This window comes from Pocillopora verrucosa, chromosome 10 (assembly GCF_036669915.1).
Source record: "Pocillopora verrucosa isolate sample1 chromosome 10, ASM3666991v2, whole genome shotgun sequence".
NCBI classification, from domain to species: Eukaryota; Metazoa; Cnidaria; class Anthozoa; order Scleractinia; family Pocilloporidae; genus Pocillopora; species Pocillopora verrucosa.
Genome location: NC_089321.1, coordinates 18,364,598 through 18,378,878, shown reverse-complemented (window position 1 = coordinate 18,378,878; position 14,281 = coordinate 18,364,598). Strand labels below are relative to the sequence as shown.

General features: G+C 38.0%; 1 protein-coding gene across 2 annotated transcripts in view; it reads right to left on the bottom strand.

The window, feature by feature from the left end:
• Positions 1-571: 571 nt before the first annotated feature.
• The window catches only part of LOC131787019 (ATP-dependent RNA helicase DHX8), a 21,698-nt gene continuing 7,988 nt past the window's right edge, over positions 572-14,281 (bottom strand). Inside the window, exons 5-25 of one of the 2 annotated variants that reach the window (XM_059104092.2) lie at positions 14,082-14,126; positions 13,046-13,095; positions 12,350-12,445; positions 11,926-12,009; positions 10,941-11,049; positions 10,758-10,856; positions 10,546-10,656; positions 10,365-10,459; positions 9,206-9,308; positions 8,342-8,426; positions 7,813-7,910; positions 7,387-7,534; positions 6,873-7,060; positions 5,952-6,567; positions 5,052-5,209; positions 4,712-4,852; positions 4,304-4,516; positions 2,786-2,995; positions 1,943-2,139; positions 1,161-1,508; positions 572-901 (exon numbers count right to left, since the gene is read on the bottom strand). In XM_059104092.2, coding sequence (XP_058960075.2) covers positions 850-901; positions 1,161-1,508; positions 1,943-2,139; positions 2,786-2,995; positions 4,304-4,516; positions 4,712-4,852; positions 5,052-5,209; positions 5,952-6,567; positions 6,873-7,060; positions 7,387-7,534; positions 7,813-7,910; positions 8,342-8,426; positions 9,206-9,308; positions 10,365-10,459; positions 10,546-10,656; positions 10,758-10,856; positions 10,941-11,049; positions 11,926-12,009; positions 12,350-12,445; positions 13,046-13,095; positions 14,082-14,126 — 3,246 coding nt within the window. In that variant the 3' untranslated portion in view covers positions 572-849. The remainder of the gene's footprint in view (positions 902-1,160; positions 1,509-1,942; positions 2,140-2,785; positions 2,996-4,303; positions 4,517-4,711; positions 4,853-5,051; positions 5,210-5,951; positions 6,568-6,872; positions 7,061-7,386; positions 7,535-7,812; positions 7,911-8,341; positions 8,427-9,205; positions 9,309-10,364; positions 10,460-10,545; positions 10,657-10,757; positions 10,857-10,940; positions 11,050-11,925; positions 12,010-12,349; positions 12,446-13,045; positions 13,096-14,081; positions 14,127-14,281) is intronic. The other variant, XM_059104093.2, reaches the window with a different exon arrangement.

The window sequence follows — 14,281 nt, the reverse complement described above, 5'->3', positions numbered from 1 at the left end:
TCATTCACCAATTCAACAAAGGCTGCTGATTTATTCCGTAACGATCTAGCATTCAAACTGCATATTTTCAATGACATGTTGTCACTGAGTGACATTCCACTCCGCTCCACAGTAATAAGATTGTTTGGGTTGCGGGTTAACGGACCATTGGGACCAGGGTTCAGTTTGAAAACAATGTCATAAATCATCACACAGCGGAATGCCGCACTGCAATTAGAATAGTACAAACAAGGGCGATGACAGCGCTTGATTCTGGTCATCACCTTGAGCATTGTCGAATTCCAGTGTGGAAAGAATAAGAACATGTTATCTGTAATCCCAAGGGCCAGGCAAAACAACGCACTATTCCAATCAGAACCAAAAATGTTCCTTGATAAATCGCCCCATTCTTGCTTTCCAGGAGATATTTTAAAACGAAGACTAGACGAGCAACCACTTAGAGAAACACTGAGCCCACTTTCACAGTTCCAGACCCAGTATGATAGCAGCAGAAGATGTAAAAAGCGAGAGCAAAGCTCACCGTGTCCGCCCATCATTAACATTCTATCGCGATACGAAGAAATACGAAATATCGAAGAAGTGATCTCTTTTTATTGGTAAATACAGAATATTACTTTTCGGCTGACTGGTACGACAGTTAAAATTTACACATAAGACACACTGAAATTAGCATCTACATAAAATATGATAAGCATGCCAAGATCATTAATTTATTCACACAACACTTTTGTTCCATCTGAAATACACCGTAATTGCTACTGATTATAATTCTCTACAAGCAGTTCATTGAGCTCAGCTTGGTGATCAATTGAAAAGCGGTCATAGTGGTTGCCATGGTGAAAATCATCTTCACCTTCTTCTGAAGGCGCGAGAAATACGCCAAGCATTTGGTTCTTCGTATCTGTAAAAAAAAACCACGGAACGAAACACAACGTTAATAACAAACACACTCCTACTTTGTTCAAAAAAATCTTAATTTCTTTCCCAATGATGTAAAGTTGCATAACAACAACAACAAACATTCATTTGGAAGCTATGCTTCAAATACCGGTATTCTGATTTGACTAATAAATGAGCTTTCATTGCTAACCGGCTGATAGCCCACGTATATTCAAAAACAACGTGAAGTTACTTTAGTTATTTCAAATGCCAGTCCTCACCTGTTGTACAACGGCTCCAATCTCTCCTGTCTTTTACGCTTGCTCAGTTTGGTGGGATCGCCCATCTTAAAGAACGCGGGCGCAAACTCGACCAGCCATTTTGGATCTACAGTAGTGACCTCTCTCATGTACTCCTTAGTTGTTAAAACGAGCTCATGATACACCACCCACTCCGGCTGCCGGTTGAACAGCGCACTGGATGGATGGATGTACACCACCTGGTTATCCGTCACAGTGCGGTAGCCTTCCTGTGGATCTTTTCTGGCGGCGTTACGGAAGAAACCGCTCGTGATGGCTTTTTGCGCCCGGGATGTCGTCTTGCCACAAGACACCACGTCAAGCTTGTGTCTAAAAATGCAATTGATATGATTAGACCCACACCACTAGAGCTTATCTTAGTAATAGTATAAAGGGCGGATGACGGATAAATCGGACAAGTGATTACAAACCGCACTGCGCTATCCACGGAGTAACGATTTATCCCTTGGATAACGTTATCCAACCCTTGAACAACCGAGGCCAGTACGATAACGCCTATGCTGCTCCGTCTCTCGATATTCAACTGACTACTACGACTGGAAACGAGATCGGGTTTAAGCATAAGATTTCGAGAGCTAGGTGGTTCTAATGCTGGGATTGCATGATGATTGAACAACCGATTCATTTATTTATTACAAGACATTTTTGCAGTTTTTTTCTACACTGCAGAGGAAAAAAAATTGGCAGATTCTTTTCGTACATGTAAGGTTCTCCCATGAATCATTCTAGATACGAACCAGTACCTGTCCATAATACCAAGCATTTGTTTTCTGATGTCTTGAGCGCGTCTCAGTGACCTGGCCTGCACAAAGTTCTCAAAGCACCATGGATTCGAGAACTTGTTGTTCTTCCAAGAGTTGTAAACAGCGAGTAATGTAAGGTGGTCTCCTTCAGCTTGGTGAAATTTAGCTTTCTTTTGATCAGCAAGTGCCTGCTTGTCCTATAAAGAATTAAATATTAGCATGCCATGCACGCAAATTAGTTTTTTTTTGAATGGGTGGGTAAGATGGAACACTTTGAGTAACTGTTTGTTTCAATTTTGTAAAGAAAACGAGCCTTTAACTTTCAAAGTTTCCAACAAAAAGATACCCTTCCAATTGATATGTTGTAAAATCAGACACTGATATTTTGTGATCTGTTGTCACTATTATCTGAACAGTTCTAAGCAGAAATCAACTGCACTGGTGCTACGCTTACTGTACTTTCTGAACGCGCCCTCTCAGACCAAACAACGGATGCAAAGGAGACTGCGGAAACTCAGTTGTGTGCGAGATACATAACCTAAAGCGGCGATCTTATTGGTGCGAGATACAAACCCTCATGTGGCGATCTGATTAGTGTGAGATACATACCCAATTGCGGCGATCTGATCTGTACGAGCAACATACCACTAGATACGCTAAGATAGTTATTTCTTTTTAATACATAAAAAATACTCAAAAAGAACACAGCACGTCAGAATCACAACTGAGTTTAAATCGCGTTGTAAACTTTGAAACGCGATACTTCTTTTCTTAGTTTTGTAACCGACACGATCTTTCTCGATGAGGCTACTCAAGGGTGGAGGAGGGGGTTGCATTACTCACCTTAGGCCTGTAAAAGACGTTTTGTACAGAAAGCATGGAAACAATGGTGAGCACCTCGTCACTGCAACCTAGATGTACCGACTGAATTAACATCTTCGACAATTGTGGCTCCAGAGGAAACTCCGCCATTCGTCTTCCAAGTCTAGTTAACAGGCCCTCATCGTCCAAGGCGCTTAGTGAGTGTAACTGTTCCATAGCTGAAATCATGGTCTGACGATAAAATTTTTATTAAATCGACTGCTATAAAGACTTTCGTCAGACATTTAGCTCAATTTCCGCTACCTCTCTCTCGACCCACGGTCTTCGTTTTCGGCGTGGACCACGAGATCATTTCCCGAACACCAGCTGGTCATTGAGCCTAACTATACATGAGCACAAACTTAAAACAGCAAACACTTTACCTGAGCTTTGATTTTATCAACTGAGTTGATGATGAAAATTGGTCACCGTTAAGAGTTTCAAAGCTGACGTTTCGAGCGTAAGCCGTTCGTCATTCGCTCTGACGAACGGCTAACGCTTGAAACGTCAGCTTTCAAACTCTCAACGGTGGCCAATTTATGTTATCGACTCAGTTGATAATACCAAATAAACTGTTGTACTCTCCCACTGACGCAGCACCACAGTCTCTTAAGAAACTTACCCCCTCTTTATTCATTTTACTCCTGCCTTTGCTTGTTCTTATTCTACAGCAAAACCCAACCGTTGACGCTTCGAAGCTCGGATTTCGAGGTCAAACAACGTTAGAACTAGAACTTAATTTATGAATACCTGAGAATTCGGGTCGCTCTTATTGGTCGATAGGAATGTTTACAAAAGACTACATTAAATAAAGGAAAGAAAAACACGGTTGTGGCCTTTTAGATCCTCGCGTATTTTTGAAATATCTCTATAGAAGCAAAAGAGGACTTCTTTCCGTTTTTACAGAGCCTCGTCTAAACACTCGAAGGGCTAGAGTTATTCTCGGAAAAATAAGTAAACCCTCTACTGCGTCTAAGGCCTTCGCAAATGTTTCGAATTCTCCTAAACCGCCTTGTAAACACAGAAAAAGTCCTTCGTCGTTTAAACATTCGACGCAATACTTCCTTCCAAATTTATTTTTGCCTATGAACTCTTCAGAGAATAATGAGTTGCAACATTATTCTAACACTTTTACAGATCCACGTTGCCTATGTGGTTGAAACTCAAAGACCCACTAAGCCATCAGATTTCAATCGAGAACATTTCAGTTACGTGCCCCAAAACCAAAACCGAAACCAAAACCAAAATTATAATGACTTTTCGGAAAGAAAATATTATTACTCTAACTATTCAATGAGAATTTCAAGTTGAAGAAACAGCTTCACGCGCTAAAAAACGCAAATGACCGGGCCACTATTGTCTTAATTTTGCTTCAGAATCGGTCGAGAGAGCGGCTTGAGTTTCTAAATCATTTAGCCTAAAGAAGCAAACCCTTTGCCTTCCAATTGAGAATTGATCTGACGGGACTCTCACAGTGAGAAGGGGAACACAATACAATACCTCCATGGGCGGTGGATCCATAAAATCAAAGGAGAGCAAATCATTTACTCCCATAGCCTTGAGTGACAGTATAGTGCTTGCCAAGTTAGTTCTCTGGATTTCAGGTACAGCGGTCGGCAGCATCTCATCTCTGTACGCACGCTCCGTGTACAGTCGATAGCATTTACCAGGACCCGTTCTTCCCGCGCGGCCAGAGCGCTGCTTAGCTTGAGCCTAGAATAGTTGTTTCAATATACTTAATATTGAGTGTACAGTTTGAAATGCTTGGGATACCATGTAATTTCAAAGTCTCTTGATACGAAAAACTAGTACCTCTGAAAGCGAAATGCGAAACAGCTCTGAAAAAACAGCCGAACAAGAAAAAACAACAACTGGACGTGAAAAAACAACAGCAAGCAAGATATGAACCTGCGAGATAGGAGTCACGACCAAAGCGTCAATTCCTGACTTGGAGTTGTAGACTTTCTGCTTTACAAATCCCGGATCAACCACATAGTAGATACCGTCAATTGTTAACGATGTTTCAGCAATGTTAGTGGCAATTACCACCTGTGATAAAATAACAACAAAATCAATCCAGAAAGTAGATCTTGTGCACGTTATTTTTTATTGTCTGTTAAAGTAAAAGTGGATTGGTTTTGCACATAGATAAACTAACAAAACATTTAATTTACGCTTGGTCAAAAGCACGTATTTATTAAGGGTGTCAACTACAGACTTTGAGATGTTATTGTGGCTGGTTTTGTACCTTTCTGCTGCCAGGTGGGGCGGGGTCAAATATTCTGGTTTGCATCTCCGATGGCAAAGCACTATAGACTGGCAGAATAATCAACTCAGGAACATCCGGTCCTAAGCTTTTCATACGCTCGTACAAAATCTCACATGCTGTGTCAATTTCTTCTTGACCTGGAAGACAGAAAATAAAAACCGGTTCGGGGTCATTGATAGTCTTCCTCTGAACTTACGCTGAGGGAAATCTAGTTGGCTGTGCCCTGACATGAAGTTTCTTTTAGTTAGGAAATTTGAACAATGCAGGAGAAAATCAGCTAATAAAGTCAATGGAAAACTCACCGCCAAGTGACCTAGAACAAAACTCTTCAATAGTAAACAGTAAATAGCTCTGCTATTGTTAATCGGGGCACGTAGATCAGTAGGTAAATCTGATACAATCAGGGAGTAGGTTTCAACCACCGCGACAAATTTTCGAGAGCTCATAACAGGAAGGCGTTCATGCAATTTTCCTTTTCTCTGGAGTCCTTTTTTCGTGAGTGGAAGGTTCTAATCGGAAAAAGGAACGAAATGCGCCTATACAAAGGTAACCGAGTATAATGGAAACAATGCTAACGGAAACAGACAGCAGTTCTTAAAACAAAGTAACGCAACGGCCAATCAGTCAAAAGGCTAAAAAGAACAAGACAGTGAGAGCTCAAAGTTAAAAGATTGCCATAAGAACAAGAAAATTCACTGAGTTACCCGATGGTGATACGTCTACGTTTTTGAATCTATTTGTTTTAGGGGACGTCGCGCTTGTTTATTTGGACTAGTCACTCATCATAGGCATACCAATGAAGTACCGATTTACTTTCGACATTCGATTGAAAATTGCCCTTAAAACTGAAAAGAAAACAAGAATCTGTCCAATACCAACCTGTCAAAAACACAAGAATATCTCCTGGCGGCTCAGTCAAATGGATCTGCATGACCGTGATAAGGGATGCATCCAGGTAATCTGTCTCTGCTTCTTTTGTATACAAAATCTCCACAGGAAAAGTCCGTCCTGGGATCGTGAAAATGGGAGCCTCAAAGAAATACGTTGAAAATTTGACTGCGTCCAGCGTGGCCGAGGTGACAATCAACTTCAAATCGGATCGCTTTTCTACAGTTTTCTTCATCAATCCGAAGAGTACATCGGTATTTATCCCGCGCTCGTGTGCTTCGTCGAGGATCACGATGGCGTATTGATTTAAATCCGGGTCGAGAAGACACTCCCGAAGCAGCATACCGTCCGTCATATATTTGATCTTTGTCTCCGAACTCGTACAGTCTTCAAATCGTATGGTGTACCCTACTTCCTGTCCAAGTCGACAGCCGTACTCTTCTGACACTCGTTTGGCGACTGACATAGCTGCCACTCGCCTTGGCTGAGTACAAGCAAGTTTTCCGGCGCTTAGAAGGCCTTCCTCTGCCAGATACTGTGTTATTTGTGTAGTTTTCCCACTCCCAGTTTCACCAATGACGATCAAAACATGGTTTTCAATCACGGCCTTTTAAAACAGAAAAAAGAACTTAAAGAGCTACTTTGTTCGAGCAGGTTGAATCTGCCTATTACGAGCATTGCTGTTTCGGTTTTTACCAACAAACCGCAAAATACTTCATAGGTGAGTATTCCCTTAAATTCCCCTTCCCCTCCCAAACGGTTAACCGGCCAAGGCAGAAAAAAGAATATCCATGTCAGTACAACCAACCTGTATGATGCCGCCAGAACGGTTAATTACTGTTGCCAGAGCTTAGATGCAAATGCTTTAACAAACCTATCTTTACCATCAACATCTTTTATGCCAAAACAAACCTTTAGCAACTCTTCTCGAAGCTTGTAGATTGGTAATCCTTGCCTCTGTTCCAGTATACTCAAATTTGTTTTCTTCCCGTATGAAGCTTTATTCCCACCAAATGTAGCTCGTTTCCATTCAGGCATATCTTCATTTGTCAATCCAACTCCTCGCATATCTTGAGCGAAGATTGGCTTATCACCATCCACTGAACAGCAACAAACAAGACTATTACCAATGGTTTCATGCATACTGAGTATTCTGATTATTTCTATTTCTACTCCAAGTTATAATTTAGCGTTTGCAATCCAAATCTCTTGGTAGATACCATAAAATAGGATAGTCTTGTCATCGAACAGTCCAAAAGGAGGGCATATAATATACTTTACGTTACTAGAACACAATTCGTGGAATACTACCCACAGCGTTGGGATATTAGTAGCATACATGCATAACACTCTAGCCAGAAGTGCCTTTCAGAGCTCCAGTAAGGGGCAAGCGGAACAGTCAAGGGTAGAGTTAGCTAACACTCACCATCGGGTATAGGATCAATCCACAGTTTTCCAAGATCTTTGGGTATACTGTCTGCCTGTGCTTCTCTTTGGGCTTGTTTAAGTTCTCTTCTCTCCTTCGCCAGAGCACTTTGAGTCATGGCTGCTCTTTGAAGGGAACCATCGGGATTCTGTTGAGAGCATGTGAATTGGTAAGTTAATATAAAACACAAATCCTGTTTCAACTTGCAAGCTTTAAACCATCGCCAATCAAAGCTATCAGCCATTAAGCAGTTTGCTAGAAATTTCATAACAGCATCAGTTAAACGAAACAGACTGGTAAAGATAAAGACTGAAATCCTAGCGGTCATGTACATGCTCTAATACTGTACATACCAAGTAGGCGGGGATGCAATAGAAATTCTGAAATGTGAGAAAATAAACCTGGCCTTTGGATTAGTTATTATACCTTCACAATTTTCACAGGGCTCATAGATACACTCAATTTTGTTTGACCTCTCAGAAAAGCTGGTTCCTCGTCTACGATTTCAATCTCAATGTCTTCATCTGTTAGAAAAAGAGTCATTATAATGAGATGTAACCGTAAACGGAAAAAGGGAAGAGTTGATGAGGAGTGCAGCAATGTTATCACATGAGGCTGATAACACTTAACCCATGTCCCCTTCTCTGAGCAATTACAGTAAATAATTTCAAAATGAATGTTGAATCATTTCATAGTAACACAAAGATTAGGAGGGAATGATTTTCACATTTCTCTCACGGTAAATCCATTTACTAAGGAGTAGAATTTTAATTCTTTTAACATGTAGAAACAAATGTGGCCCAGGTGGCTGACTACATTTGTGACCGACATCCTAATAATAAATACAACTTGGCTCAACATTCCTTGTTCTCTATTCCTTTTTTTTCTCAGTTAACCAAGGAAACCCTAAACATTACTGGCAGTGCAAGCCTTGGGGCAAGTCAACAACACTAGCCTGAATCATCATCCTTGGGAAGGATACCAGTCTCATCATCGAAATCTGGGTAGTCTGCTTTGTCCAATACACCAGCTGAGATAAGCTATAATTAAAACAGAATCAGCCCTGCACTGGTTTAAGGCTGATGCCACCCACTTAAATTTTATATTACAATATTAGGATGCATGCACCCAAAATAATAAAAATAAACCAAGTGTTTTTTAATTCCTGAACAATAATGAGAAATGCTATTCATCTTGTTACCAGTGTGGGCCAAAAAACACCTAATCCCCATAAAGACTGGACCCCTAGAGCTTCAGGTGCCCTGGGCCAGGTTGTTCAAGGCTGGATTACAATAACCCAGGGTTAGTGTGAATTCTGATTGCATATCTGAAAGAAATTTCAGAATAATTCTTTTGTCTTAAATTTCATAATTGGGTGCTCTAAAAAGGAGAGAACTATTATCCCAAGAAGGCTTTTGAGGAAAGGAATAAAGGAACCTGGACATAAAATTTAAACTTATGATTTCCCTAATTGGCCTTTAAACAACTGGGCCCTGACCTACAATGAACTTTAAGGTGAGCTAAGCCATTACTGAGTTCACAAGAGACATGTGCACTTTACATTGTAATGTTGATAGCACTGCAATGAACTCACTAAAAGCCTCACCACAGACTTCCCTGTACCTCAGTGGTTCAGTATGAGAGCGCATAGTCCAAAGGTCAGGGGTTGATTCCATGTGGGAAACTTTGATTAGTTTTTTTCTTTGTCCCATGCTTGTGACAGGACATGTAAAATCTTGCTCTATTTGAGGAACAAGGTCTAAATTTACCATCTCCCTTATTCTACCAACTTTTGCAACATTTTGTATATGATATTTGCCTGCTTTATTTCCCATTTCTCTGGTGATGTTATCCTCTGAACTTTTCGCCTAGAGTTTGGTTCATCTTCTTCATAAACTGGGACTACAGGGATGCCAGATGGCCTATGAAAATAACTTTCAATCAGTACAGTTCAAATGACCACATATAAACTATATGTATTTATATAATAGACTCAGTTATGCATGCATTCTGATTGGTTCTCACTTATGATCTATTGGAGGACAGATGTATAGATGATGTCATCATTAAAACTTTTTTTCTGTATATTTTAATCTTTTATTATATAAAACAAATAGATTCCAAGTTGCCGTGCATCTGTTCAGTAATAGATCACAGAGGACGTCAAAATGTGGTAAGAACATCAGTGACACACTCAGCTGCGCCTCGTGTGCCACTTTTTTGTTCTTACCACATTTTGACGTCATCTGTGATCTATTACTGAACAGACGCACGGCAACTTGGAATCTATCTGATACACAACAATAGGGGAATGCTAACCATATTACACAACAACTATAAAAATTGTCTGGTATCCATGGAAAAAATGCTTAAAATCTCTCTAGACACAGGTTATTCAAGACTGGCACAGATGTGATATTTTTTGGGACATACCCAGTATGAAAAAATTCCTTTAAAATCTGATGCGAGGAGATTTTTCAATCAATCAATCAAATGATATGTCTTGTTGGTCCTTAAAAATACTGACTTTTCTTCAAATTGGTGCATCTACATGAAGCAAATTTCTCTTAAATATTTAAATATTATATTTAAAAGTATTAGAGAAAATTATGCATGGGAAATTTTCCAGAAAAATATACCACAAATGATTAGAGGCATCTTTGCATATCATGAGTAGCAACTGACCAATAATTATTGGTGTTCTACTTTTGTGTTTAGGTGTGAAAAGATAATATGCCTTTTGATAAAATTACTTTGAAAGTTTCTAACAAGCAATAAATATGCACATGTTCATTTGCTGTTTACCATCAACTATATTATTTTTTGAATACATCCAAATGATCCACCTTATTTGAAATGCAAAATATTAACAAAGATTTACCAATTATTTGATGACAAAATTTTCTCTGAACTGCTTGTTCATGTAATATCTACTTCAAGTCAATACACAATTATGTAGTATGATAACCAAGTTGTACCTATCTGGGTTCCTGGCCATGTCACTGGCCTCACCTCCAATATTTTGTCTAGACTTGGTGGGATTCAGATCTTCTCCTGACTCTTGATCCACATCCTAAAGGGAGTACTCAATAGTATCAAAAATTAAGAATAAAATAATTTTTTTTTTAATCAAACTAGGCTTTAAGCACAATTGTTTACCTTCATACTCAGACTTATCTTGCTACCAGCCATGGAGAGAACTTTTACCATAACCTTTTGACCTCTATGCACCACATCACTCACATTAGCCACTCGACCTTCACGGCGCAGCTTTGGAAAAAGTTGACAAAGTAAGTAACCATAATATAAACCAATTCAAGTGCAACTGTTTTTATGAATCAAAGCAACAACTTCACCATCCAAAAAGTTACCTGTGACACATGCACTAAGCCTTCATGTCGTCCTCGTAATCCTTCCAGCTGAACAAAGCAACCAAACTGCATAACAGTGGTAACTTTTCCACTGTAAATCTGAAAACAGCAAAAGATACCTAATTATTATTACATTCCTCACACAGGCTAAATGATGATTTCCACATATTAACTTAGGCATACCTGGTTCACAACTGGAATTGCAGGTGGGGCTTTTTCCACATGGCTACTGCCATGTCTGTTTCTTGGGTAATTCCTTCCTTTACTTCTAGATCTACTTCTCCTTCTCCTGCTGAGTAAATCAGTGGTCAGTTTCCACTTGGTCAAGGCTGATTATTTTTCTATTAAGGGTATTTTCAGGGATCTGTACTACATGTACAAGTATTAAGACTAATAGAAGGATTTCTCAGAAATAACAAAAGACAAAGAAATGTGTGGTGCATATCATAACCTTCTCTAATTGCAACAGTAATATTAAAGAGATTTCAAGTAATTAAAATTGGAATGAACTTTATCATCAAAGAGCCCTAAGCAAAGCAATTATACACCATACATAACAAGACTCCAGATTACTAGGGTTCTCGCTTTTGTTTGTGTAATGAAGCCTTGACATATAATCTGAAAAATGCTACCAGGTGAATGCAAGCCATCCATTCCACCGCCTTTCACCAATAATTGTAAACAAAGTTTATGGAATAGGGGGCTGTGTTATGGAATAACCTGCCTAATGAGATAACACAATCCATCTCTCTTGATGATTTCAAAATAAAATTGAAAAACCGCACTTCCCAAAGCAAGATTATCTATTACTATCTTATATATATACTGCATCCTTGTAGAACTGGTTTATAGATTTTATAACTAGTGGTTAGCCTTTTCTTGGCAAGTGTAGTTAGCAATTTGTGTCCTTTGAAAAATTGTGTTTAAATGGAAACACCATGTTTAAATACAGTTTCTACTTATGTACTTACTTACTACAGTTGTCATATTTCAAACTCCTGATAAAATACTCAATTAATGCCAGAATTTGGCAAATTTTAATACAACAGATCCAGTGAGTTTAAAGAAAATGGCTGACACTCTCACTCATGTACAACAATCAACTGTGGGTCATCCTATTCCACTATTTAGTTCAGTAGAAGGTCATTGTTCCCATTGCTTTCAATACCTATTCCTTCCTTCTTCATGATCTCTGTCCCTATGTCTGTTTCTGTCACGTCTTGGGCTTACAGACTGTGACCTTGGCCTTCGTCTATGACAACATACCAACAAATAAAAAATTATTTTCATATTATTTAATCAGCATATACCTTGGAAAAAAGGAAAAAAACAGTACAAGTACAGTGTACCTTTCTTATGATGGAACCACATAACTACTTACATACTGTATGTAATTTAAAAAAAGGCTGAGCATGAAGTTCCCTGAATGATGTCCATAAAAAAACACAACTGAATCTTAAGACAAAAGAATCTGACATCTTGGATGGAGTTGAAAGTATGTACTATACACTTGAAACCACAGGATTAGAATAAATAAGATCATCAAGGAAACTGATCACTACAAAAAAAGAGAAAAAAAAATTAATTCTAACTTTTCATCTCTCCTTGATGGTTGTTCTCTGCTTCTACTTCTGCTTCTACTTCTGCTTCTACTTCTGCTTCTACTTTGTTTCCTTCCCTTTTTTTTACTACAATTTGATATGCTACAGTTACTAGTCATGGCAAAATACACACTTGGTGCACTGCACTGTATTTATATGTAAAAAAAGTTTAAGATGACATTTGCTATCAACTTCATGATCTACTGGTTATCAATACATGTATTTTATCAAAACATAGAAACACATTGCTTATTGTAATGGCTACTGAATTCAACAGAATCAATCCATGGACATTTAGCTCTTGTTTCATGTTGAGTTAATGATGTATCAGTAGAAAAAAATAAAGTAAGGACATACATGTGATGGAGTAGCTAATCACACACGCACTTGTCACAACTTCTCACAACATCATTGTTGACCACAAAGGATTACTCATTCATGAACAAAGATGCTCTTGGGAAAAAAATTTTCTGGCTTTGAATACCAAACAACAAATTGACATTGTTTAATCAGAAATTTGGTCTAAAAATATCATTTGTGGATTACAAGTCCAACATTCTATCTTTTAGGAATGCACTCTCCCTTGTCAAATAAAATAAATTAAGTTCATCAAAAGGGTGTAATCACTAATTAACTACCCTTAACAAGATAAGATAAATTATAGACTGTTTGTAGACTGTAATTCACCTGTCAGTTTGTGAGGTTGATTGTTTAGCCTTAGACATCAGAGCTTCTAACTGAAAGTGTAAATAACTCATAAATGTACATGTCATGTAGGAGGTAAAATTATGTCAGATACTTATTTAATATTTCATGACAATACCAACAGTCATCTTACAAATATGCATTTCCACACTAAAGCTTCATCAATCTTTTTCAAATACCAAAAATAACTTTTTATGAGACTTAGCTAACACAGCAAAATATGTTCATTAACTGTGCATAACTTTCCCTCTAACTGATGAACTGGAAGCAATTGCAAAGACACATAATTATCTTTAAATTAATAAGACCTGCTTGAAAACTTAAAGAGACAGGCCTTTTCAGCTGCTTCCCACAGCCAATAGAATGTCTTACAATAGACATTAAATTGAGTCTGTCCCTATCCTGTTTTTAAGAAAAGGTTAAAGATGCTTCTTTTCAAAGCTACTGAAAATTTATTGTGTATTTCTTATTTTCATGTATCAGTTGACTCCTTGTTTATTCATCACTTTCATTTATTTCAGATTAATTTGTCTTTTGTACAGTTTTCAATTGTCATGCCATGTAGAGATTTTTGTCTTTATTCCTAAAAAAAAAAAGTTATTTTCATTATCATTACTGTTTTAATCATTGGTGGTGTTACTGTTGTTACTGTTTTGGAGGTCAGAAGTCACTTCAACCTTCAGTCATTTTAAAACATTTTTAAGTAAAACTAATTTGAAGTCATTTACCATAATTTCCACCACAGTAAAAAGAAGTGAAGAGTTTTTTAAAATAATTATTCCATTAGCATCTGTTGGATTTGAAATTGGTCATAGCAACAAGTGCTGTTGGCTATTTATCATTTCAAAACCAGAGCAAGTAATAAATCAAATGTACAGCTATTGCTGATAACTCTCTTTATATTTACCACATTTCAATCAGTCATAGTATTTAAGTATATGTACTTAAGTGAGTAATTGGATTTTATAGCAGATAAAAGGTAGGCTTTTAAATTAAGTCATTTACAAATTATACCTACCTCCCCTAAAGCTGATGATGCCACTTGTTCATCATCCTCGAAGCCCTAACCAAAAGATAACCACACAAGGATAATGAAAAAAAGAAAATTTTAAATAGTCAAAAATGCACAAAATAAACACTTAAAGTAATTCTTTAGTATTGCACTGCACATCCTATAATGCACATAAAAGTTACGTAATCTGGCAAATGAGCCACATG